Genomic DNA, 26,512 nt, shown 5'->3' on the forward strand with positions numbered 1-26,512 from the left:
CCTCGGAGGCCCTTGCCAGGCCAGACCACCAGCTGCTGCCCACTTCCCCTCTGGCATCCCTGGATGGACACCCCTCCTTTGAAGCTGTTGTTCCTTCCCAAGTATGGAAGTCAGGGCGAGGTGTCCCTTGAGGGGGCTGGAGGGGGGGCTCCCAGGACCTTGCGGTTCCCATCCCCATGCTGCTGCCCCCCACCCAGCATCTTCCCTCCCTTCCTCCAGGTCAAGGTCCAGCATGAGTCTGTCTGGCCTCCAGGGACACATAAAGGGAGAGTGACAGCCATCCCGGTTTGTCTGGAACTGTCCCCATTTTTACTTGGAAAGCCCCATGTCCCAGAAACGCCTCAGTCCCAAGCCAGCGGGGGCAACTGGTGCGTCATGCCGAGTCTGAGTTTCCCAAGACGGGGTCCCCTGTTCCTCCTCTGCTCTGGTCGCCCAGACCATGGTGGGAGGAAAGGGACAGGACCATCCCAGACGGCACTACACTGAAGGGTTCCAGGTCTCCAGTCTGCAGGCCTCCTGCCATGGACGCCTACAGCAGCCAGCTCGCACGCTTCCCCAACGAGGCCTTCATCCTTCTTGGTCACGGCCACTGGCTGGCTTGAGCCCCTGGAGTGAGTGACCCACACTCACCATGAGGGACCCTGTGTCCCAGCACGCAGCCAGGAGCAGAGCAGAGCAGGGCTCGGTGCGTGCAAGGTGAGTGCCCGTCCGTCCCAGAACCCCAGGCCTCTGCCCTCCCTCCACCTGACTCTGGGGTCCCTGGATCACTAGAGGCCGGTGGAGAAGCCCCCGCTAGCCAACAGAGCCTCCCTTGGGGGATGGGGCCATGCTGTAACCTAAAGGCTTCAATCCCACAAACCCACCCACAGGGTGAGTCAGAACTGACCTGACACTCAGCTCCAGAGAACCAGCCTTGGACAAGGTCCAGCCCCCGCCCAGACCCCAACCCCAGGAGCCTATTCACAGACTCCAGCTCTGGAAGATTCCTTGGCACCTGCCAGCCCAGCCTCTCATGTGACACCTCCAAAGGGACTCTGCCCTCTAAGACCCTAAACCAGACGGCCTCTGGGAAGCAGCTGGCCAGCTGAGGCCGGGCCCCGGACGCCCGCAGCCGGCTGGGGTGCCCCTGTGGACCGGGCACCGAGTGGGAGCGGAAGTCCGACCCCCTCCCCCACGCTGGGAGGGGCCGCCGGAGGCCGGAGCTCAGCTGCGGCTGCAGGCGTCCGGGCGCCCCTGCTGGCCGAGGCCTGAAACTGCACCTCAGCGTGCGGAGATCCCACCCCGTCTGGGGCCTGGTCCTGCCCGGGCCCTGGCCAAAACCCTGCGGGCATCCCTGAAGAGGTAACATTTGAGGTGGGCCTCGGGGAATAATAAAAGTAACAAGCACTGTGGACCCCTTGTCAACCCACAAAGGCGCTCATCTCGCTGAGGATGGTGCCCTACTTCAAACCTCCAGCTCAGACCACAGCCCCAAACCACACCCTCCTACACCTGTGTGCTGACCCCCGTCTCCGCCCACCTGAGCGTCGAGCTCCAGCATGTTCTCCCTCCAGAAGCCCCCACCTCCCCGCTAAGGGCAGCCCATACTGCAGGTCTCTCCTGGCCATGCCCCGTCCATCAGGACACCCTGTCCAACTCTTCCCTCCCAGGGTGTGTGGAATCCCACCCCCCACCTCCGCTGCCACCTCACCCTACTGGGACTGCAGAAGCCTCCCTGTGCGGGCCCATGCCTGTCGGTCCCATCAGCCAGAGGATCCTTCCAGAAGGACATAAGGAAAGCCCAGAACTCTGCAGGGGCTGCACTGCGTGCAGAGCACAACCCACACGCTCACAATCAGTGTATAATTCACCTATCGCACGTACTGTCCCCTCACACATACACGCACACACCAACACATGCACGTGCATGCATACACACACGTATGTGCACACACGCATGAACACACGTGCACTCTCAGGCTCGCTACAATGCAAGCCACACCAGGGCAGTCGCGCCTGTGGGCTGAGTATCCCCAGCACCTGGCACAGAGCCCAGCACGCGGTGACACTCAACAAAAGCCAGTCGGTGTCAGCGAGGCTGCCTGTTCCGCAGCCCGTCCCCGTTCAGACGCCCGGGCAGGCCCCGGGGTCCTGCCAGCTCTGGGAGACTCACATGGGTCTCACCCTCCAGCACCCTGAGCCAGAGGGTCCCTCCCCAGGGCACATCTCCCCCTGTGCCTCCCCCTCCCAGCCCTCTGGGGCTCCCCCGGGCCTTAGTGTGGCCGGTGAGACCCTCTGAGATGGCCTCACCACCCCTCTCCAGAATTAACTCTTGCCCCACACACACCTTTGCCCCCACCCCATCAAGGGTTCTCGGTTTTCGAAACACCTCCACCTTCAAAATACCTTCCTGCCCCTGGCCAGTCTTCGCTTATCCTTAGACTCCCCGGAGGTGTCACCTCCTAACCCTGCCCCTGATTCCTCCCGTGGACCTGGATCAGCCTTGCCCCTGCAGAATTGTCAGCCTGTCTCTGCGAGAGGCAGCTGGGGGCTGGGATCGCCCCGGGGCTAGCAGTGGGCCCTGGGGAAGTGCTGAGTGTGTGTTGAGTGGCTAAGTGAGCGGGGCTGGCTACTCTGGGGAAGGAAGAACAGGTCGGGGATTCTAGTGTTCCGGGTTCCACTCATCGTGTGGCCCGTAGGGCAGATTTCCCACACTCTCAGGACCAGGAAGCTCCCCGCCCACACGAGCCTGTTCATGACAAATACTCAGGCTAGAGCCGATTACTTCTGCTCCAACCAGTTCCAAGCCCTCCAAAGGCCCTGCTGGACGCAGGAGGAAGGGAGAGGTGAGTAACCAGCTCCTTCTTGCCCACCCCACGTGCCCTCCGCCTCCCCCACCTGCCCTGGGGCAGACTGGAGACCCTCTCCCTGCTCCCTCTCCTGCCTCTTTTCCCCCCCAACTCCTGCCCAGAGAAACCAGAAGGGGCCAGATGATGTCCCCACCTCCTGGCCACGTCTATGGCAAGCGGCCAGGCTGGAGCCCACAGGCCCTGGAGGTTGTGGAACCTCCTGGGGACAGTCCCATCCCCACTCCGCCCCCCATGGAGCCCAGAACCACCTGGACTCCAATCCTCCTCCCAGGGGTCCCGAATCTCAGACACCATGGCCCCCCTCTTCTGCAGGTCAGCCTTTCCGTGCGGTTCTTCCAGGAAACCCCTGCTGGTCCACCTGCCCCCGTTCTGGGCTCTCAGTGCAACTCCTGAGGTTGGCAGAGAACAGGGGACACCATCCTGCAGTACAAACACATGTCCCCCATTTGCGCTGTTCGGACGGAACCTTCCTCAAACATAGGAGGGGTGAGTTGTGGGGGCCTGCCAGCCCCTGCCCGGAGAGGCCTCAGCAGCAGGCCTCAGGCTCCCTGGCTCTGCCCCCTACCATGCGGACTTTGGTCCACCCTCCGGCCGTCCCTGGGCAACGCGGGAAGGCTCCACCTGGCCGGGCCCCTGGTACCCTGAGTTCACACAGGCTGAGGGGACTTTGACTTTGACATTTGGGCCTGTGGAGGCGGAGCGGCAGTGTCCTGGACCAGCGTCTGGTTCCTTCTCGGGGGAATTGGGCTCCCGAGGATGCCAGCAGGGGCTCTGGGTGGCCGCGAGCACCCCGGTTCCCCAGCCCCCGAAGTCCCACCGAGGGACCGCTTGAAGCTAGGTGTACCTGCGTCCCATGGGTCTCTGGTGGCCCCGGCCAAGGGGGATGGAGTGGCAGCCGTGTGAAGTGCGGAGTTGGCATCCACTGGTCTGTAGGGAGAGGTGGGGAGAGACCCCGGAGCTGTTTCCAGAAATGCTCCTGTCCCCCACCCCTCCTCTGGGTCTCTGTGCAGACCTTAGGGAGGGGGCAGGCCAGACACTGAGCCCTGCCCTTTTCCCTTCCCCTCTCCCTTCTTTCCCTCCACCCCTCTCTCCTCCTATCCTTTCCAGCCCCTGTCCCCAGTCCCTCTGCCCTGTCCACCTCCCCACTCTGCCCACCCCATGTGTGGACTAGACACCAGCCGCCTTCCAGAAGTCAGAGTCCCTGCCTCCGTCACCAACCTAGGAGAAAAGCTGCAGGGTGAGGGGGGTGCCTATCCTCCCAGGACATGTTGGGCCAGCGTCCCAGGTCACCCAAGAAAGCCGGTGTCCCAGGTCACCCCAGGAAGACTGAGTCTCAGGCCCCCCAGAGAGCGTGGGTGCCCAGGCCCAGCAACGGAAGGGCCAGGCCGGAGCTCACCCCAGGAGGGCTCACCCCAGGGCAAGGCAGGTGTCAGAGCTCACTCTGGAGGGGGCGTCCCTGACAGTACCCCTTGTAGCATGGAGCCTCTGAGCAACCAGCCAGGTGCCCCTGACCCGAGGCTCTCGGCCTCTACCCGCCTCCCCCAGCCTCCCTGAACCAGAATGAGGAGGGTGCCAGAGGCAGCGGCCGGGGTTTCCTCCTACTGTCACCCACCCCCACCCCCAGCCTTGGACCCCAGGCTCTGAAGGCCACCCTGGGGCTCAAGTGTACAATGGAGTGTTCATTTGGTAAAACTCTGTGGAGGCGTCCACAGAGCCGGTTGCAGGCTGGAGGACAGACAAGACCCTGCAGCGGGAGGTGCGGCAGAGCTGCCTGCCCTGGGGGGCCTGAAAGGCTGAGCCTCGGCCCCCAGCCCCCCCCAGGCCACTCCGAAGCCCCCTTGGGCTCTGGCTGGAGGACTGGACGAGGGGGGTTAAGCCTTCCTCCAGAAGCTGCTCCATAGGGGTGGGGGGCACGCTATGGGCCTAAGGAGCCCCCCCTCCAATAACCGGGACCCAAAATACATAAGCCCCACACATGCCAGAGACACCTACCTGAGCTGCAGTCAGCAACCATCTGGGCCTCTACAACGGGGCTTCCCTCTTAAAATGGGGTGCTGGTGCCTCCCTGTGTAAGGCACAGGGGGAGCGGAGCCTGGCCCACACTAGGGGGCACGGTCTCTGTGTCACATTCCCCAGGAGCTGTGTGCCCACAGACCCAAAGCTGTCGCTGGCGGAGGGGGAGGGCTGCCTGCCACGTTCTCCGAGGGCGAGAGTGGCCTAAGGTCACATAGCAGGTGGCTGGAAGCCCAGCTGGGGGTCCTGCAGCTCTGGCCTCTCCCACAGGCCCTCTCTTCGACGACAGGCCAGGCCAGGCACGGCCCGCTTCCCGCCCCGTGACTCAGCACCCTCGCCCAGCACAACACGACTTTTGCCCCCTGCCCGCTGTGCCGGCCTCCTGCTCGGATCCGTCCAGGCTCTCCCGCCACACCTGTCTGGGATGCAGGGAGCCGGAGCCCCTGGGGGCCAGGGTCAGCACTCCGGCAAGATGGGCACGCTGGGCCATCCCCGGCTCATCCTACTCACCTACCTGCTGGTTGCCCTGGAGCTCACCTGCCTCTTCATGCGGTTCTCCATCATGCCGGTGGGTACCCTCCCCCGGGCAGCAAGCCACCCGCATGCCCCACTGTCCCTCTCTTCTTCCATCGTGCAATGGCAGGGGCCGGGGGTGGGGGCCCAGGGCTGCCCAGGCCCCTCGTCGGGGAACCCAGGGACTGCCTTCTGGGCCCTCCATCAGCACTTCTGCGCTCTGGTGCACGGCGGCCTCGGGGAGGGGCCATAGGGAGCCACCCCCGCTGCCACGCAGCCCTTCTGGTGGCAGTGCCCCTCCCCCTGGCTGGCCTGGCTCCGTCCCTTCCACCCCACCAGGACTGTTGCCCTATTGATCCACCGCCCCAACACCTGCTCAGCTCCTGTCCTTCCTGCGCTCAGGCCTCTGCTTGGGCCTCTTCCACAGGGAGGCCTCCCTCCCAACACCTGCCCAGACCCTAGAACCTCTTACCCTCCATCCAGGTCCCGCTGGGTCAGTCCTCCTGCAGGTTGCCCACGCCCCACACCCTGTTCCATGCTATTAAATTATTTCTGTCTCCCCGTGAGGGCAGGGCTGGCCCCATCTCCTCCCCGCTGCCTCCCCCAGGCTGGAACTCTGCCCGGTGATAGGCCGTTGGCTAAGCGGCCGTGGTCAGCTCTCCGTGCCCGCTCACCTGCTGTCCGCAGAGCCCGCCTTTGCCCTCCTGCCGGTTCCTTCAGCAGACCCCCGTGGAGCTGGCCTGGCTGTGGAGGTCCCAGAGGGCCTTTCCCGTCTGGCCTGGGTGGGGCCATGGCACAGCAGCCGGCCACTTTTTAAAGTTCCCCAGGGGATTGTCATGAGCAGTCCATGCCCGGGGATCCGGGTGCGAGGGGGCGCTGACTCCCTTCCTTAGCAGCCAGGGGGCTGGGCAGACGCCTCGCCGTCCCATCGTGAAATGGGTCACAACGTCCCTCCCTGGGAGGGTTGGTGCAGGGAGTGATGAGTGAACGGCTGAAGGCAGAGCACGTGTGGAACATACTGTTCTGCAAATGCTCACCAAGCACCTATTATGTGCATCCTGTTCTCAGAACCTGGAATACAGCAGGCTCGGAACACACAATCCTTAGACCGTGCCATGTGTGAGAGAAGGCGTGCTGCAGGGGCTGGGAGTGCCCACCGACGGGGGCAGGAAAGCCTCCCCGAGAAGGCAAGCTTAAAGGAAAAAGAGCAAGCCTGGCTGGTACAAAGGCCCTGGGGCAGTAGTGAGAACAGTGCAGCTAGAGAGGAGTGAGCAGAGAGGAGAAGGAGGTAAGGCCCCAGAAAGGCTGCGAGGACTCCAGGAGGGTGCTGGCCGTGGGGAAGGTAGGAAGCCGCTGGCTTTGAGGTCTGTGGTGAAGGTTGAGCCCAAGAGTTGCCGATGGATTGGATGTGACTGTGCAAGAGGAGTGGTCAGGGATGACTCTGAGGATTTGCACCTGAACCCTTGCAAGGGCGGAGGCATCAGCCATGAAGCAGAGGTCTTTGGGGTGGGAGGGGAGGACGAGGCAGGTTTGAGTGCGAGGAGAAGGTGGGGTACAGTGGGCGGGGAGAGTGTGGACTCATTAGGGGAACGTGCGATGATCGTCCAGTCAAGTGCGCCAGCAGGAGAGACCAGACAGCAGGGCTTCAGGCTTCTCCAGTGGGGCTCAGCGCCCCCAGCCCCCTGCCCCGTCCCATGCCAGGAGGAGGGGAGATTGCCCAGTGCCCTGGGATTGCAGCTGCCCTGGGGAAGGGGGTGTGCAGGTGAGAAAGAAGGCAGGCGGGAGGGATGCCCTTGACTGAGCTTAGGGAGAGTACAGGGTGTGGGGTCGGGCATGAGGCGTAGTTGTTTCCTGGGGTTGCCATGACAAAGCACCAAACTCGGGTGGCTTAGAGCCACAGAAGTTTGCTTCTCACAGACTGGAGGCCACAAGTCCAAATCCCGGGGTCTCAGGCCTCCCCCTGAAGCCCGCAGGGGACGGTCCTTCCTGCCTCTTCCAGCTTCTGCTCGTCCCAGGCACTCCCCACATATTCCAGGGTCCACCCCAACTATCCTCTGACACGGCTGTCCTGCTGCGTGAGGCCGTGTCCAAAATTCCCCTCAGTATAAAGACACCAAACCCACCCTGATGACCTTCCTTGAACTCGGTTCCCTCTGTAAAGACTCTATCTCCAAATAAGGTCACATTCCGAATATTGAGCATTAGGATTTTGTGGGCGGGACCCAATTCAACCCATTACAGGGGGGAATCCCTGGAGGGAGGGGCCAGGAACTCAGAGGCCAGGGTGGGGAATATTGAAGTCAGAGGATTAGAGCGGGCTAATCTGGGGTCCCCAGGACTCCTCCCGTTCTCTGGACAGACACTCGTCACGGCCTTTACCTTCCCCAGGGTGGCACCTGCAGAGGCTAGGAGCCCCCAAGAGCAGGCATGGGTCCTGCTGGGAAATGGGCCACCTTCTGGACATCATCAGGGCATTTGGGGACCATCTCTTGCTGGCCTGGAAGATGCTACAGTCCACCAGGCAGCTTCGAATGGGCGAGGTGTGCCCTGCAGAGGGGAAGGAGGGCCGGCAGCCGCCGTCCCTGACCACTGGGCCCGGTGAAGCTGGTCCCAGAGGCCCCAGTGGGCTCCTTGCTATAAGTAGCCGAGCTCCAGGCCTGAGGGCCCCTCCCGGGCACACCGCAGCGTGGTCAGAGGGCTTCCCTTCCCCCCAGTTCAGGGCTACGTCTCCCACTCCCGACCCACTGCACACCCCGGACTCCCTGACCCTTCCTGTGGGCCCCTCCTGTGTTTGCAGTACCTGACCCGGCGGCTGGGCCTGGATTCTGTGGCCTTCGGCTACCTGCAGACAGCCTTTGGCGTGCTTCAGCTGCTGGGCGGGCCAGTGTTTGGCAGGTACCAGGGGGCAGGGATGTTCGGTGGGGGAGGCACTGGGCTCAGGCGGGGGCGCTGGGACAGGGCAGCAGACATCCTCCTGCAAACCCTGAGGAGGCCAGATCAACGTGGCAGGATCTTTAGGGTAACTGCACAGGAAAGGGGCTCCAGAGATGGGAAAGTCAGACAGCAGGGGTTCTGGGGGGGTTTCCTGGGGCTGCTTGGGGGTGGGTGGAGAAAGGGCTGGAGCCTGGGAGACACTTTTTTTTTAAGATTTTATTTATTTATTTGTTTAAAGAGAGAGCACAGGCAAGCAGGGGGAGGGGCAGAGGGAGAGGCAGGCTCCCCGCTGAGCAGGGAGCCTGACCCAGGGCTAGATCCCGGGGATCCTGAGATCATGGCCTGAGCCGTTTAAGGGACTGAGCCCCCCAGGTGCCCCTGGGAGACACTTATTGTACTACTCATAGACCCGTGCTCCATTGGGACCCCACAAGGTATTCTCGAAGGGAGTGCGGATGCCCGGCTCGGTCAGACCCCCCGCAGGTCGCTGCAAGCTGCCGCAGTGGAAGCACTGGGAAGCTGAGACCCCCAGAGGGGCCCTTGCCCCGACCATCCCGCACCCAGGCCTCCCTCGTCGGCCATGAGGGGATCCCTGTGGCCTAGCAACCCGGCAGCCCCACGGGGTGGGTGTCAGGGGCAGAGGAGAGAGGACCCGGCCTGGTATCCGTGGGGCTCACAGTTTGAGGCCCCCCAGGTTTGCCGACCAGCGCGGGGCGCGGGCCGCGTTCACGCTCAGCTTCCTGGCGTCCTCCGCCTTCTACCTGATCCTGGTGGCCGCCTGCAGCCCGGCCCTGCCCGGCGTGGCCTTGCTCTATGTCTCGCCCTTGCCTGCAGCACTCATGCACGGGCTGCCAGGTAGGGCCAGGTAGGGCCAGGTAGGGCCCCTGCAGGAGGACAAGGTTGGGGGGGCACGTTGGGGGAGCCTGGGCCCAGGGCACGACCTGAGGGAGGTGGGGGTGGCCAGAGCCAGAGGGTGGGACGGAGGTCACCCTCTGAGTGCCAGTTTGGGCCCGAGAGCAGGACTGGGGTGGGGGGGGTGACACGGGACCGTGGCCTGGGGAGCAAGTGGGGGAGGGGCGGGTGGGGGCGTGGCCTGGGCCGCAAGGTGCTCCGCAAGGGGGTCGTCCGGCTCAGCCCCCGCTCCGCCCCCAGCCGCTCAGATGGTCATCACCGACCTGTCTGCGCCCGAGGAGCGGCCGGCGGCCCTGGGCCGGCTGGGCCTGTGCTTCGGGGTCGGCATGATCTTCGGCTCGCTGCTCGGCGGGACCCTGAGCGCCGCGTGCGGGTGAGTGGCCGAGGCGGGAACCCGGCCCCGGGGGCGGGGGGGGGGGGGGTGGCGGGGGCCGGGAGGCAGGGTGGGGGTGCTGGTCAGGAAGGCCGAAGTTGGGCCTCGGTTTCTCCATCTGCACGTTGAGCAGCTTGGGTCGGGTGAAGGAAGATCCGTCCGGCCCCGCGCTGTGGGCGGGGCTAGTGGTGGGCGGGGCTGGCCGTGGGCGGGGCCGGGCAGGAGCACGACTGCAGGCCCCCCCCCACCCCGCGGCAGCCACCTGGCACCTTCCCCACGCGCCGCAGCCCCAGAGGGTGCGCTCCAGGACAAGGGCGGGCGCAGGGCCGCCCCCCGCCCCTTGGCCCCAGGAGGTCCCAGCTAGGGGCACGCGCGGCCGTCAGGGGTCCCATGGATATCAGGCTGGACCTAGAGAAACCCGAGGCAGGCCCTGGAGGCGGGGTGCCGGCATGACCCATGGGCACCATGTGGCCCTGGGCTGGGGACCCTGGGGGCAGCCGGACCCAGCTTCTGGAGGTTTGGTAACCACAGAACCGTCTGTACCAGCGGCCCCAGCGTGCGGCCTGGGAGAAGAGCATAACCTTGGACCCAGAGACGCCTAGCCCTGGAGAGGCCCCGCCGGGCTAGGGAGGGGCACCTCGTTTCCGCTGCTGGGCGACCAGCGCCCCACCCTGTTCCTCCTCTCCTCTCCCAGGGCCCCAACACCCACTCAAAATCGGCTTCTTTCATAGGAGCGGACCTTGCCCCTTGCCTTCATTCAGACCCAAGTCTTTGCTGTCGGTCTGGAAGGTGGGTGCCCAGCTGTGGGTGGAGGCCGTGTGCCAGCTGGTGACCCAACGTCCCTGTGCAGGCCTGGGAGCTGCCCTGGGACTCCACTCAGGGGAGGAGTCAGTCTGGCGTCTGACTCACGCGCGTGCACACACTCGTACATGCACGTGCACGCGGGCACCTCGGTTGACCCTGCCAGGCCTCCCGATCTTGAATGACCCTATGCGACAGACCCCAGCAGCAGTAGAAGCGACCGGGTGATGGCTGATCCCCAGGGATTGGGGAACAGGAGGGGAGGGTGGCCTTGTTACGCCAGCTCCCAGTGTGGAGGGAGGTCCTTGTCCTCAGCCCCCCACCCGCAGTATTTTCATCAGAGCCTGGCTTGTGGATGTCTGTGTCTACGGAACTCCTCAGGCAGGAGGCTGGAGTGGGAAAGGCGGGGCTCCATTCGTCTGCTACTAAATGCCCTCGATTCCAGGCTCTGGGATACGGTGGCCAATAGGACAGGCCAAGTCCTCGGATAAAGTGCAAACGATATGTATTTCTATTATGTCGGGATGAGCCACATGGGGTAAAAAGTAATACAGTGGGATCGAGGGCAGATGGACAGGTGGCCACCAGGGCCTCACCCGAAGGAGGTGAGTGGGGAGGCAGGAGGACGACTGGGAAAGCAAAGACCCAGCAAATGCAAAGGCCCTGAGGTTGGGGGAGCAAGGAGGCCGGTGTGGCTGGAGTGGGGAAGCGGGGGGGGGGGATGGAGGGGAGGTGCGCAGGGGGGCCAGGCCATGGAGCCCTGGGCAGGTGTGAGCAGGAACGGGGTGTGACCTGGTTAATGTGTGGAGAACATGGGAGCGAGGGCCGCTGTGAGGAGACCAGTGAGGTGGCTCTTGTACCAGTCCAGGCAGGAGAGGGGCACAGCTGGACCGGGGGTGGCAGTGGGGGGAGAAGGCAGAGGGCAGGGTCGGCCTTGGTTTTGCCGACGGGCGGGATGCGGGTGCGAGCCCAGGGCCGTGCCTGGACTCTGGAGCTGGCCCTGGGTGAACCATGAACCTTGCTGAGATCTGAGCAATCCTTGGGGCCAGTGGGACTTGGGTCTCCATTGGACTGACCCTGGTGCCCAGCAAGCGGTCAAGGCAGCTGTGGATGGAGAGGGGGTGTGTCCTCACCTGGGTGGTTTTTAAGCCCTAGGACCCAGTTCAGGTCGAGCCCCAAGCCCTGAGCCCCAACCTGGCACTTCATATTAGAAGCAGGGGTCAAGGAGGAGGCACAGTGAGGACATGAAGGGAAGGAGATCCAGGAGAACATTCCAGAAGCCATGGGGCACGTGGGTCACGGCAGGGAGGGCCCTGCCGCACTGACGGGGTGGCAGTGACTGCGGGTTCTGCCTGCACGTGAGCCGCTGGGGTGGTGGGAGCAAGAGAAAGAGGGCCTCAGTCTCCCCAGGAAGGACAGAAAGAGGGTTGGGAGCATGTAAGTGGGGGGCAGGGTGCGAAGAGGGGACAGGAGAGGGAGAGGCGGGGCAGGTAGGAGCCCCCCCATGCTGCCCCACCCACCTGGACTCTCAACAGCCCAGCCACCCACTACCGTGGGCTGCGGGGCACCTACGGTCACCTGGACAGGTGCTCTCACCTGTGAACTGGGCCCACCTGCACGGCTCCGAGGTGTGCGGGCTGTCCAGAACCTTCCTCTGCCAGCCCCACCCATGTCCCCTCTTGCCATCACTTTCCCTTCCCTCCATCCTAGCTGCCGGCCCAGAAGACACCACTCACTGCCCTCTTCCCCGAGCAGCCCCTAAGATTGCCTGCACCCCTGCCCTTACCTTCCAGAACAATCCATTCTCTTCCCTGCCTTCTTTCATCCCAAGATATAAGGTGCTTGATAGCCTGTATATTTCCTTTGATGGGTGGGAAAACTGAGATCCCCAGGAGAGTGAGTCTCCCCCATGGAGCTCCAGGTTCCCCTTCTAAGGCCCAGGGGAAGTGGGCTCCAGGACCCCAGTGCCCCAAGGCAAGGGCCAATGCCCTGTCTCCCGGTCCTCCTGGGGCAAGGGCCACCTCGCGCCTTCCTTCCCTTTCCTCGATGGAAACCAAGGTACATTGTGAGGGCTCCCTGGCCGCCACCTTCCTGCCCAACCCACCTCCTGTGACCCCTCCCCCGAAAGGCCTCAGCCATGCCTCCCACCTCAGGGGAGCAGGGGGCGGAGAGAGGAAGTGGCCTTGGCAGCCTCAGGGTGTGGGAAGGGCACTGGTTTAACTGGTTTGGGCTCAGCCCGGAGCTCCAGCTGGGAGGCCTGGCTCCCCACTCAGGGCCTGGGGGGGCGGCGCTCTGTGACTCATGGCCCTGAGTCAGGTCCCAGGGGAGCGGGTCCAGGGATTCCTGGAAAGGGGGGAGCCCCAGGCCTGACTGTTGGACTTAGTGCGGGCAGGCCCCCCACTCGCTGAGTGCGGATGGGCTGTCGTACTCACAGTCTCGGGTACAGCGGGGGCTCGGTCCCCTGCAAGGGCTCGGGATTTGGGCAGATGCCCACGAGGATAGCAGTTCACGGAGGCTGGGGAGGGTTTGCACCGGGCAGGGCAGCCTGCAGCTACAGACCCTGGAGGTCAGGCTACCTGATGCGTTCGTGTCACCGGCAGCCCTCCTGGGCACTGGCTGGCGGTGAGTGGCTCTGCTCTGGCGGCGTGAGCTTTGCCCGGTGGGCCCTCGGTGACTCAGAGGGAATTTATGACACCCTTTATCTCCCTGAGGACTTGGGATTTTATCTCAGCCTCCGGTCTGGCCGGGGAAGGGGAAGGTCTTATCCTGCTGGCAGAGGGTTTCCACCCCAGTGACACGGTGACACCCCTGCTTCCTCTGGAAGTTAATGAGTAAACACTCGGGCTGCCCTGAATGACGGAGACAGGAGGGACTCGTGGGTCAGCCAGGCGGCCTGCTCCACTTGGTGCTCACGATGGCTCACCGAGGCTCTCCCCACCACGGGACCTGGCAGAAGGACCCTGGGTGTCCCGGGCACAGGGAAGTGCACAAACAGGGCCCAGCTGGCTGAGAGTAAGCTCAGCTTAGACCTGAGAGGTGAGGGAGAAGTCAGCTGTTGAAGGTGGGCTGCGATGGACAGTGTTCCAGGCAGAGAGAAAGCCTGTGCAAAGGCCCTGGGGCAGGAAGGAACTCGGGGCATGCTTGGAGGCCTGTGTGGTTGGAAATGGAGGGATCAGGTGCTCGGGACATGGAGGGCTGGAAAGGGTCAGGCTAGACGAGGCTTCTCGGCCTTTTTTCTGGCACCTGGAAGGCAGAGGGAGGCTGAGTCTGGAGTGGCCCCACAGGACTTCTGTTTTCAGATATTGTTGATACGGCAGCACTGGGTGACTTCTGCACCCCAAGCCCCAGGCTGACATCCAGTGAGTCTGGTGACTTTTGCAGGCAGGTGTCACGTGAAGCTGGGTCCCAGCTGACCGCAGCCTGTCCTCCAGGTTGGATGGGAGAGGGGTGTGCCACCCAGGAGGCCCTGAGCCCCCCAGAGCCAGGGGAGCCTCAGAGCAGGGCGAGGGCAGCCCTGGCTGGTTTCATGAGTACTGTCACCTTGTGGTCGGACTGGGTTGGTAGAGGGCACAAAAGCACAAGGTGGGCAGGCACGGTGGGCAGACGGCCCAGCCCACCTCCCTCCTGACAATGTCTCACTGGCAAACGGCGGGCCCTCGAGCTGAGGAGGCAAGGCCCGGACCCATCAACCAGCGCTGGTGACCAGCCGCGACCAGCCCCCTGGGAACCCGTGCAGCCGTTGGGGGTGGGGACAAGGTGTCCGGGAGGCTGGCCCCCAGGGAGTCTGGCCCTCATTTGCATCTAAGGAGAGGAGGTCACCCAGCAAGGTCGCTGCAGAGAAGGGCAAAAGGACAAAGAGACTCGGGTGCCCGGAGTCTTGCCCAGAGCCCCTTCGTGGCCTCCATCCCTCCGGCCTCCTGTCCATCCATTCAACCGAAAACAAAAGGGGTGGGTGGACAAAGACACGCTGAACGTTGCCTGCCTGCCTGCAGTCGTGGTCGACACTCAATTTGTAACTCGGCTCCAACGAGCCAACAGCAATGGGGCGCGGCCATCCCACGGGTCCCGCACAAAGGAGGCGGGAGGCCCCGGGTGGTGGGGGAGCTGACTCTGCCCCGTGCTCAGGGGCTCGCTGACCCGAAGGTCCCTGGGGAGGGGCGCCAAGCTGTGTCCTGGAGGACGGAGCAGCGCCCGGTGGGGGCACCGGGGCAGAGAGCACCCAGGCCGAGGAGACGGCCCTCCGTGCAGGGGTGGGGGGCGGAGGGGCCGAGCTGGCCCGCCGTTCCCTTGCCTTCTGCTCGCCCCTCTGGCATTTGTCCTGGGGAAGTTGGAGGGGGTGTGAGGGTGGAAGGACACCCCCCATGTCCCCTGAGAAGCTACGGTCCCCCACCCCCCACCGGGTCCCCCAGGGTCCCCATGCTCCCTTTGGTTTACCAGCCTTCACGCAAGGGGTGGGTGAGATGCCACAAGAAGGGGCCTGGCTCCTTGCCACCACCCGGCCCTCGCTTGTCACCAGCCTCCCGAAATAGCCATCTAAGTGGCTGCCTCTGCTCCCGCGAATTTCCGGGGCATCTGGCGAAGAAAGCAGGTTCTGTCCCTGCCCTCCAGGCCCCAAGCAGTGACGCGCGAGTCCTGAAGAAAGGGCCCCTCTCTCTGGCTGGGTGTCCCTGCCCGCGTCACAGATCAGTCCCTGCCAGCCCGAGGAGGGGGCTCCAGCCTGGGCCGGCCTCGGTCCTCCGCAGGGGACTGAGCGCAGGCCTCTGAGCCTCTGACCTGTGGGTCTGTGGAAATGCCCGTTTATTTGGAAGCCTGGTGGCCAGGAAGCCCGAATATCCACCATCGCGGGCAGTGGGGGTCGGCGGGGGCGGCCAGAGATGGGCCAGTGGGGGAGGGGAGGGGAGGGCCAGCAACTATCAGCTCTACAGCGACCACCTGTGTGAGCCTGGGCAGGGCCTGGCCAGAGATATGGGGGACTGACCCCACTGGCCCCCCGACCCCATGTGGAACAAGGCCTCTCCCACCTGTGTCTCCCGTAGGAGCTCTGTGTGTACACATACGTGAGCTGTGCGGGGGAGGGGCAGGGGAAGTGTGTTCTTGGCACCCCGCGGAGGGCCAAGGGCACCTTGCGTCTATGCCCTGAGGCCCCGAACAGGGCAGATCTGGGGGCTCTGGTGAGGTTGGGGTCAGGACATGGTGCCTGCAAACAGCTCACATGTGTGTCCCATGGTCTGATGTTCCCTGGGGTCTTGGCGCAGGGTGCCCCCCAGGCCCACTTGTCCTCAAGGCCAGGTACTGGCCATCGGACGGAGCAGGCCCCTCTGAGAGGACGCAGTGCCAGGGGCTCTCGGAGAAAGGCTCTTGCAGGATGTATAGGAGTTTCCTCTGCGGCTGAGGGGAAGGGCTTTGCGGCCCTGTGCCAGCCTGGAAAGTCAGAGCGGGGCCTGGCTCAGTACGAAGTTTCCATTCCTTCTTGTGTCCCCCCTCCACCCCCAGGAGGGTGCCAGGTTGGCCTCCAGAAGAAATGGTAATGGTCGGAAGGGCCCATGTTGTCAGGTGACATGGCCTGCCTGGCCGCCTGGCCCTTCCAGGGGGTCAGGGGCTGAGTTTCCGTGCAGTGACTCACGGCGGGGACGGATGTTCTCAGATGCCAAAACTGAGGGGCCCGCCTGAGTCTGGGTCCCTGGTGGTGTCCTGAGCGTGGCGTCCGAAGCCCCTCCCAAGCCCAGCATGCCCACACTGCAGGAAGAGGGGGCGTGGTGTCTGGGGGCTCCTGAGGCCTACCGAGCAGGAAGGGACAGAGGCCTCACAAGGCTGAGTGGGGGTCCCGTGGTGGAGCCAGGAGGCAAACCCAGGCCCCCTGCACCCCTGCCCCTTGGCCTCCTGGTGCCCCGGCCCCCGGCCGCCTGGCATGTAGTTCCCCATCAGCCCAAAGGGCCAGATACGTGGCACCCAAAGGCACCGCCGAGCCGTCCCCCCCCCCCCCCAGGAGGTCCCTCCAGTCCCAACAGAGGGACGAGGACTGATCTGGGGACAGGACCCTGCTTCTGGGAACCTCAATTTGCACCTCTGTCAAATGGGCAGGACCCGTGGCTGGCCCACTTCTGCCAGGGCTGTGCAGGGGGCTCCTCCATGTGGGAAGACCCGGCCTGGAGCTGAGTCCTGAGTCCCCAGATGTGGGCCGCCCCTGCCCTGGCTGGGAGCAGCGGGTGCACGCACACACACGCACGCACATGCACCAGGCCTGTCCTCTGGGGGCCTTCCCACCCCTCGGCAGTCTGGGAGCCGACCATCCCTGGGAGACTCCACCCCAGCCCTCCAGGGCTCAGCTTGCGGCTCCCACCACTGCCCCTCCTCGGAGACCCGGGACCCACAAGCCGTGGATGCCAGAGGCTGCAGCTGCAGCGTGAGCATCGGGCATGGTGACAGCTCCATCCGCTCCTTCATCCCATCACCTAATGACCCCCAAGTCACAGGCCGTGGGGATGTGGCTGGTGGGGTTTGAGCTGTTCTCAGCGGTCGAGACCTAAGCGTGGCTAAAGGGGCCCGTGGGGGAGATCCCACACCTAGGGACCCAAGTCCTGTGTGACCATTACTCTCACCTCCAGGCTTCGATGTCCAGCCGCCGTGGCTCTTGTGGCCAACCTCGTGGCAGCCGTCCTCAGCTTCACCTGCATCCCCATCAGCACTAAAGGAGTTAGCACGCATGCCCAGGCTGCCCCTCCAGGTGAGCCCCACCAGGTGAGCCCCTCCAGGTAAGCCCTGCCAGGTATCCACCTCCAGACATTCCCCTCCAGATACAGCCCTCCAGGTGAGCCCACCAGGTACACCCCGCCAGGTACCCCCCTCCAGGTGAGCCCCACCAGGTGAGCCCCTCCAGGTAAGCCCCGCCAGGTATCCACCTCCAGACATTCCCCTCCAGATACAGCCCTCCAGGTGAGCCCACCAGGTACACCCCGCCAGGTACCCCCCTCCAGGTGAGCCCCACCAGGTGAGCCCCTCCAGGTAAGCCCCGCCAGGTATCCACCTCCAGACATTCCCCTCCAGATACAGCCCTCCAGGTGAGCCCCACCAGGTACACCCCGCCAGGTACCCCCCTCCAGGTGAGCCCCACCAGGTGAGCCCACCAGGTACACCCCGCCAGGTACCCCCCTCCAGGTGAGCCCACCAGGTACACCCCGCCAGGTACCCCCCTCCAGGTGAGCCCCACCAGGTGAGCCCCTCCAGGTAAGCCCCGCCAGGTATCCACCTCCAGACATTCCCCTCCAGATACAGCCCTCCAGGTGAGCCCACCAGGTACACCCCGCCAGGTACCCCCCTCCAGGTGAGCCCACCAGGTACACCGTGCCTGGATGCTGGGCCGGTATGAGGCATGAGCCCTCCGCCACACGAGTCGGTACCGCGGACCTCCCTTCAGGGAGAGTCGGCCAAGACCAGGACATACCAAGAGCCCACGGGGGCGTCCTACCCGCTGAGGCGGGTGTGGTCCAGACAACAGGCACGCGGGGCCGGGGGTCGAATTCAGGGGCCACGCGCGCGCTCTTTCCCTCCGTGAGCCGCTCTGGAGTGCCGGGCGTCCCCGGGCTGCCGACGCCACCGGAGCTGAACCGGGTGCAGTCTAGAGGGGGGGGAAGCATGGGGGCTCAGAGAGACTGAGGCTGGAGGCAGGGGAGATGTTAGGGGGAGGCCTGGGGAGGATGGGGGGGACCACGGGGTGGGGTCAGCCAGGAGCCTGAGTCCCAAAGTGGCAGGCGCCCTGGTGCTCAGCAGTGCGGTTCTAGGGGAGCGCCAGGTGGGGGGCAGAGCGGTGCCACAAGGGAAGGTCAGGGCTCCACAGAGGGGCCAGCAGAGGACCCCGTGCCTCTGTGCCCAGTGACTGAGAGGTCGGGAGGGAGGACGTGCCTGCGAGGGACAGAGGAAGAGCCAAATACAGGCGGACCCCAGGAGAGCCGGACAGAGGGGGAGGGGACCAGGCCGGGGAGCTGGGGAGTGGGCCATCCGGTGGTCTGAGCGGCCTCTCCGGGTCCCCCAGGCGGAGCCCGGGCCAGCGTGTTCGACCTGAAGGCCATCAGCCGCCTGCTGCTGAGGCCCGGCGTCCTGCCCGTGTTTCTCGTCAAGGTGGTGTCCGGCTTCCCCTCGGGTGAGTCTCAGAGCCTGGGGCGGACCCCTTCCTCCGCCCCGTGTCCCGTGCTCCACGCCCTCCCCGGAGAAGGAGATGGCCCCTGACGGCGAAGCAGGGCCCCCCCCCACCTCCCACACCGTCCTCAGCGCCCTGCCCTAGGGTTTCCGAGCCCCACTCTGAGGTCCTCTAACTGGGGGGCAGCACAGAGACCAAATTAAGGAGGTGTTGTGCTGGCGCGAAGGGTTCATCTCTCGACCCCAGAAAGTTCTCACCCTTGCAAAAGTGAAGGTTCTGGGGTCGGGTCCGAGGGGGTGAAGGCAGATGCAGGGGGCTGCCCGGACAGGCCCCCACCAGCTGTCCCAGATCCAGGTCGGCTCTTTGGGGTCACGGGGATGGGACCCGAGTGGCTGACTTCAGTAAAAGGGGCCTCTGGGGACCACCAGTGGGTCTGGGGTCACATCCTCCCACATTGTCAGCCCTGGGGCCCCCCACCTCCCCGGGAAAGCTGTCGGTCACTGTGGCCGGACCAGGGCTCCCAGCCCAGCTGACAGGGGAGGTGGGCCCTACGGCCAGGGGCTTGGGGTGACCAGGCAGCCCCTCCTCCCCTCTCCCAGGACTCTTCATGGTCATGTTCTCCATCATTTCCATGGACTTCTTCCAGCTGGATGCTGCCCAGGCTGGCTACCTCATGTCCTTCTTCGGGGTTCTCCAGATGGTGAGTGGCTGCCCAGTCCTCAAGGCATGTCTTGGGTGGGTAGGGGTCTTTGGATGCAACGGACCTCGCAGCCTGCCTGCCTCAGTTTCTCCACAGCGCTGATAGCTTCCACTGCCCTCCCGCCTTGCAGGGTGCACACTCCCCCTCACAGGCAGGCCTGTCCGCCTCTCCCTGCTGGAGGCTCCCACTGATGGGCCTGCATCCTGTGGGCCTGAGTCCTGTGCGCACACCCATCGGCCTGGGGGGGCTTGTCTGAGAGGGGAGGAAGGAGGCTAGCACCCCGTGGAGGCTGGTGAGCCCTTGGCCTCCTGTCTGGAAGCACGTCGAGGGTCCGTGGCCCACCCAGTGTGCATCTGGGCGCCCCACGGCAGACGGGACGGGGCAGGAGGAGCGCCCAGTGGTGGGGCGCGTGGCAAGGCCACCTGCCCACGAGCAGGCAAGTTCCCCAAGCTCTCAGAGTCTCCGTCTCCTTGTCCATCCAGTGGGGTGGAGCACCACGACTTGCGGGGGTGATGATGTGGCCAAGCACTCAGAGCAGGCTGGCCACCTCGGGAAGCCCCACCCGAGTGACAGTCACCCTCTGCCCTTGTGAGATGCCTCGAGCCTGGGAACTGCGCGTCAGGAGGCGCCCGAGGCGCGTGTCCAGGTGGGACAGGTGTCCAGTGCACCCGCTCCCAGGCCCCGCTCCTCCTGGGCATCCGCACCAGGCCCTGGGGCGGTGGCGACAGGTGGTGACGTGCTGCCACCACCCTGGACGGCTGCCCGACAGCCGGAGTGCGGGAGAGGCTGCTCTGGGACCGTCTGGGGTGGGGGGGAAGGTAGCCCTGGACCTCTCCGGAAGCACGTGACATTTCCGGCACCTCCGGGCCATCTGCTCCCCACGCCCCTGGGCCCAGGACTGGTCGGGACCCTGGGGCTAAAATAGCGGCTCCCGGGGCTGCTCCGCACGGGCAGCAGGGAGGGCCGGCCTGGTTGGGAAGCAAGCGACAGACACAAAATAGTAGCAGGGACAGCACCAGAGTTGGGGGCCCCTGGTGCCCCGTTCTAAATGGCTGCCCCCGGGAGGCCAGGCCTGTGCGTCGGCTCAAGGAAGCAGACCCCCGAGACCCTCGGGGACAGATGAGGAGCCTGGTGGTGACCCCGCCTGAGACAGGCCTGGGGCTCCAGCACCTGCAAGGATGGTGGCCGGCCCCCGGGGGCAGCTGGGGCTCCTCTGCGGGCAGAGGTGGGGTTTTGTGTCTCCAGGGAGAGGCCCGAAGCCCCCTGCGTCAGGCGCCTCCCTGCCTCCAGAGCCCGGGGAGCAGTAGGGCTGCTCACAGAGGGTCTGAGCGGCGGCCCCCCTGTAGGCTGAGCCTGCCTTCGCCTGACCCCCAAAGCTGGGATCCCACCTGCTGCTCCCTCCACAGACCATTTCCTGCCCCACCCCGAAGTGCGGCGACCCCAGGGAGACCACGGGCGCCCCCTCCCCGCTCCCTGGGTGTGGGGGGGCACTAGGGTTGGGGGCCGGTGGGGAGTGGCAGCCCAGATGGTCCTAACGTGAGGGGAGGGCGTCGCCGCCCCGGGGGACTTGCAGCCCTCTGTCCCTCGTAGGCCCTCCTGCTAGAGCCCCCGCTGCGCCTCTGCCTACACCCCAGGCACCACGCCACCACAGTGATGGGGGGCTCCCACCATACGGGGTCGAAGGGGGACGGAGATAAGCCCCCGACCACCTGCACATCTGATGCGTCAGGGTGACTAGCACCCCGCAGGAGAATCGGGTCCTCAGACGGGCAGAGGTGCGAGTTTCGAGGGGGCAGTCAGCCCGGGGCTGGGAGGACTGCAGGTGCAAAGGGCCTGGGGGTGGGGAGCGCACCGGCTGCTGAGCAGGCTGAGGCAGAGAGCTAGGCTCTGAGGACGCGTGCGGGGGGAGGGCTGGCCTGCAGGGCCCGAGGGACCTGGATTTACTCAGACAGGGTGGGGGTGCTGCGCAGGGGTCCGCGCAGAGGCTGGACGTGGTGTACGAGGCCCCCCCAGCTCTGGGCGCTGTTAGAGAGAGCTGCACAGAACTGGGGGCTTCAGGTGGCCCGCGTTACCCCTGGGGCAGGTGTGAGCCGACAGACCTGTTTGTTAACTTCTGGTTCCCTGTAGTAACCTGAGCCATGGGAGTTTAGGATTTTTTAAGTGAACAGGGAAACTGAGGCACCACAGCACCCCGCCAGGGTTTCGGTCGGGGTGTCTGTATGAACGCGGAGGCCGGGTTCACCCTCCCGTGCTGCTGAGAGGCCCCCAGCTGTGCTGCACTGAGGGGCTTGCCCGGTAGACCTTCCTCCACAGAAACAAGCAAACGGAGAAACGTTAAGAGAAGGCGAGTCTGAAAGTAGGCCTCCTTTAAGGACATCTATGGCTCTGCTTTGAAGTAGTCTTGTTAGGTTGGTTTTCGAGGGGCCCACCGGCCCACTGGGCGGCTGTGTGAGCGGAGGGGTGCCTGCTGGGGGGCCCAGGCCGGCCCATCCCCCCAGGGCCCTTGCTGCTGACATGCAGACTTTGGGACCCACTCTTCTGCTCTGACCTGGTGGCTGCTAGGGTCGGGAGGGGACCCCGAGGGAGGCCCCCAGCTGCGGGGGCGCCCCCGGTCCAGACCCCTCCCACCCCGCCGTCTCCCCAGGTCATTCAGGGCCTGGTCATCGGGCGGCTGAGCAGCCACTTCTCGGAGGGGGCCCTGCTCCGGACCAGCGTGCTGGGCTTCATCGTGGTGGGACTGGCCATGGTGAGCATTTGCCTCTGGGCTGTCCCCCGCTCCGGCCGGGGACCCGTGCCCGTCCCCCGACCCTCTGCACAGGCCCAGCATGCATTTGAGCCCCTCACCCCCGCCCAGGGCCACCCTCCGTGGGACTTTGGGGACAGGCCCTTCCACCCTGGTCCCGTGAGGCCCCCAGTTGCCATGCCTCCCTGCCCTGCCAGGCCCCGATGTCCAGCGTCCTCCACTTCTGCCTCCTGATGCCGGGCCTAGTCTTCAGCCTGTGTGCCCTCAACGTGGTCACCGACAGCATGCTGACCAAGGCTGTCTCGGCCTCAGACACGGGTGAGAGCCGCATCCCCAGGAGCCAGGGAGGGGCAGGCTCTGGGGAGCCCCAGGCCTCCTCTCTGGAAAGCTTTCTGGGCAGTTTCAGATGGAGCAGCCCCCCGATTTCAGGCTGGGTCTGCCCCGACCCAGGGAGTGTTGAGTGGGGTGGGCGGCCTGGGGTCTGCGTGAGTGGGGTAGGGGTTGGGGGCCGCAAGACGGCTCGGGTGAAAATTCGCCACCTGGCTGGGTCGGGCCTGGCGGATGGGAAGAGGGCTTCCCGGAGGTGGTGTCTGGCTTGACTCTGAAGCATGGGCAGGATTTCACTAAAAAGGAGGATGGAAAGATGCCATTCCAGGCATCCCAGCTGGGCAGAGGTGTGGAGGGATGCGTGGGGCTGAAAGTCTCCTGCAGGGGCCAGTTAGGAAGACGGCCCAGTGGGGCCGAGCGTGGTCAGCACAGGAAGGGGCTTGCCTGCGAGGCTGGGAGGAGGCAGGAGCCGGTCTTCCGTTCCCTCCCCGGCACCCAGTGCGGGGTGTGTGCAAGTGCTTCCTGAGTGAGTGAACGAAGGCGCGAAGCCCCCAGCCACCCCCCCCGGTGGGACACAGGTGTCCCCAGACAGGGATCGCCAGCCCTCACTCTGCACCTAGCTCTCTCTCTCGAGGCCTGAGTCTCCATCCGGACTCACGTCCCAGGGCTTGACAGTGCCCAGCTGCTGCCCATTCCCCTGGCTCCTGGCAGGCATGGTCCCGGCATGGGACAGGCCGAGTTCACGGGCTCCTGTGGCTGCCTGAGGGTGAAGAACCCAGCAGGCTAGGAAGCTCAGGGGGCCTGGCCCACCCTCACTCCATCCACCCCTCGGTCCGGAAGGGACAGAGTGAGGTCTAGAGGCCTGGATGGGAACCGGGTGGCTGATGGGTGGCCGGCCGGGCCTGGAGGGTGTCCTGGAGTGGTGGGCTGGCACCCAGGAGAGGCCAGGAGGAGGCAGGGGAACAAGTGCGGAGAGATGGGGGCAGGGCCCTGCAGGGAAGAGGGCGGAGCACACCCAAGGCACTGGGGCCACACAGAGCCTGGGCCCCAGGCACCACCCCTCAGCTCGGAAGGAGCCAGGAGCTGGTTCCCAGCACCAGCCTGGGAACCTGAGACCACAGAGGGGGCGGTAATTGCTCGCCGGTGTCTGCAGGGCGTGTGGGCGATGGGAGAAGCCGCTCTTAAATTTCCCCCACGCCAGGTCCTGAGCCCAGGCGGGGCCTCCCCAGGCCATCCTAGCTGGCCCAGCGGGGAGATGGGAGGGAACCAGGGCTCTGAGCCCCAGGAGCCCGGGACCCTCTGGGCACATGTCTTGTTGACAATACCCACACGCACACGTGCCCACACAGGGCACAGCTGCTGGGAGGGGTGTGGTGACAGGGGCATCAGGTAGCCGGGGGCGCAGGCAGCGAGGTGAGCCTGGGAAGTGGGTGCAGAGAGGCAGGTGGGTGGCCCCTCCGCAGCCCTGTGGGGGGCACTCTCCCGTCCATATGAAGGCAGTGGGGGCTGTGGGGGTGATCCTGGGGGTGTCAGCCTGCCTGGCACCCCAGCGCCACGCCCACCCTCCCCAGTGCCCGGCCCCGCTGGGATGCCATCTCCCTGGTAGGCCTAGGAGGGCAGGGCCTGGCCCGTGCCCTGTGGCTCCAGGCCCAGGCCCCTCCTGTGCTGCTCGGGAACTTTCTGGGGCAGGGCACAGGCTCAGCCCCGCATCTGAGAAGTGGCAGTGTGGCCCCTGCCCGGCTGGGTGGTCCGAAAGGAGCAGACCCACATGTCTGGGTGGAGGGAGCCAGGGGAGCAGAAGCGGGACGGGGTGGGGTGGGGGGCAGGGGAGGCCTCAGCTGTGTCCGGGGAGTGGGTGGCCAGGGCAGTGGTGCCGAGGGACCTGGCCGAGCCTGACTTGCACCCCCCCGCCACCGCCCCTCAGGCACCATGCTGGGCCTCTGTGCCTCCGTGCAGCCCTTGACTCGCACCCTGGGGCCCACGGTGGGCGGCCTCCTGTACCGCAGCTTTGGGGTCCCCGTCTTCGGCCACGTGCAGTTTGCCACCAACGTCCTTGTCCTCCTGGCACTCTGGAGACAGCCTCTGGCCCAGAAGCCGGACAAAGTCTGGTGACCACGGTCCCAGGGCACAGACCAGCAATAAATTCCTCCAGCCTGATTTCTGCAAAGTCCCGTGGGTTGAACAGGGGACCTGGGGGTGAGCGACAGAGGGATGGAGAGGCTGGAGAGCTTCCTGGAGGAGGGGGCCGGCCGCGGGGCCCCAGGGCTCCGGAGAGAGCAGTCACCCAAGCTGTCCTGGTGCGGTGGGCCCTGCCCCCTGGAGTGCACTGTGGGGGGGGGGGCAGTCAGAAGCCCCCCTCCCCCGCCACCACCCGCACCCAGACAGCGCTGCTCAAACCCCAGAGACGGGAGCTTTCTGCCCACCCCCAGTCCGCCACCGCTTGGCCTCGGGGCTAAGCACACTGCCCATTCGCCCTTGTCAGTCACCCCACGTGAACGGAAACTGCTTGTTTTCGAAGATGAGGAGTTCAAGGCTTGGAAAGAGGTCTAGGAAACCGGCCCCCGCTCCCTGGTGGGAAGCCCGGTGGGTGGAGCCAGGCAGCAAGTCATGAGAACTGGGGAGCACCGTCCCTCCTCCTCCCTCACCTCTCCACCCCGCTCTAGGGAGAGGGGCACCAGGCAGGGGAGGCCAGCATGACCAGGACAGAGAGAACAATCCCAGCAGGGGGGGCAGGTGACCCTGAAACCATGAAGGTCACCCATCCCCCCAAAACCCTCCCACCCACCCCCCAGCACACAGGCTGCCTGGAAAACAGGCTATTACAGCTCGGGACCCCCAACACCAGAATTCCATGGTCCCGACCAGAGGGGCCACAGAGAGCGGAGGTCTGTCAACCCTCCTGGCCCAAGAGCTCAGACCAGACCAGCTTCTCTGTGAAACCCACCAGGAATGGGGCTCTCACCCTTTGTCCCCCTGAAGTTCTGGGCAGGATGGGGGTGCATCTGGGGCCCGTGCAGGCCCTGGGGCCACTCTCTCCACTTCTCTGGAGGAACCCTTCCCCAACCACAAGTAGTGTTCAGGAGAAAATGCCTTGCAAAGAATGGTTTCTTTTTTTTTTTTTTTTTTAAGATTTTGTTTATTTGACACAGAGAAAAAGAGAGAGAGAGCACGAGCAGGGGGAGCGGCAGGCAGAGGGAGAGGGAGAAGCAGACTCCCTGCCGAGCAGGGAGCCCGTGGTGAGGCTCTATCCCAAGACCCTGGGATCATGACTCAAGCCGAAGGCAGACGCTGAAGGGACTGAGCCACCCAGGTGCCCCGCAAGGAATGGTTTCCTCTGGCTTCCCAGCAAAGGGGCAGCCCCTCCCCAGTCAGCCCTGGGACCCAGCGAGGAGGCCCATAGGGCTCCCCTCGTCCAGTGTGAGTGACAGACATCAGGGCCCAATTTTGGTCCTTCACTCCCCACGCCACTGCCTCCCACACGTGGCATCCTTTCTGCCAGAAAGGTCCCCGAAATGAAGTTTCCCTCAACAGGCCGAGAACAATGTCCTATTCTTCTGTCCTCTGGCTTGCTCATCACCAGTGGACCTTCCAGCTGGAGGAACACACCTCCCGAGTCCTCCCCACGGGGCAGCCCTGGACACAGTGTCTCAGCCCAGCCCATAGGCAGCCGGGCAGGGAGGGCGGAAGCTGCCGGCCATCGGGAATGGCTGGGCCTCCCCTCACCCGCCCAGAAGCACCGTGGCCCTACCGGTCCCACACTGCGGGTGCGGGTCGCCTGAAGCTGCCGCGGCCCCGCCATGGGGTGGGGTGGGGTCAAGGGGAGCACGGCGCGGCAGGCACCCAGAGGGCTGAGGGCTGAGGGCTTCCGGCCGGAGGGCTGCTGGACAGGTGGCGTGTGGGTGGTGGGGGCCGCTGGGGTGGCCCCGGGCAGGAGCAGCTCGGCGGAGGAGGGGCACTGACCTCAGTGAGGCAGTTGGTGAGCGACCTCCCTGAGCAAGCACTGGCCCCATCCTTCCGTCCTTCCGTCCTTCCGAGGCACACCCAGGAGCAGAAGTCAGCCGGGGCCAAACCTCGGGGCACTTCCCAGCCTCGGGAGAGGCTGCTTGGCAAGGAGGGTGTGAACAGGGCCCAGCAGATGACACCGTGCTCATTCAGCGTGCTTTCCCCTTGCCCTTCAGACGCCAGGGTGGCGGCTCTCCCCACCCCCACCCCT

The 26,512-nt window shown here is 65.1% G+C and overlaps 1 protein-coding gene across 1 annotated transcript; it reads left to right on the top strand.

Annotated features, from left to right (window-relative positions):
- Positions 1 to 5,149: 5,149 nt before the first annotated feature.
- Positions 5,150 to 24,456, top strand: SLC22A18 (solute carrier family 22 member 18). Its single transcript, XM_064576036.1, has 10 exons — positions 5,150 to 5,430; positions 8,173 to 8,270; positions 9,004 to 9,164; positions 9,462 to 9,594; positions 17,001 to 17,119; positions 18,425 to 18,532; positions 19,129 to 19,229; positions 21,874 to 21,975; positions 22,170 to 22,290; positions 24,224 to 24,456. The coding sequence occupies exons 1-10, from the start codon at positions 5,287 to 5,289 to the stop codon at positions 24,409 to 24,411; spliced, it is 1,275 nt and encodes a 424-aa protein (XP_064432106.1). The 5' UTR covers positions 5,150 to 5,286; the 3' UTR covers positions 24,412 to 24,456.
- Positions 24,457 to 26,512: the final 2,056 nt, after the last annotated feature.

The sequence above is a fragment of the Mirounga angustirostris genome, unplaced genomic scaffold (assembly GCF_029215605.1).
Source record: "Mirounga angustirostris isolate CCGP_5_RB_7025 unplaced genomic scaffold, mMirAng1.0.hap1 SCAF_13, whole genome shotgun sequence".
Classification (NCBI taxonomy): Eukaryota; Metazoa; Chordata; class Mammalia; order Carnivora; family Phocidae; genus Mirounga; species Mirounga angustirostris.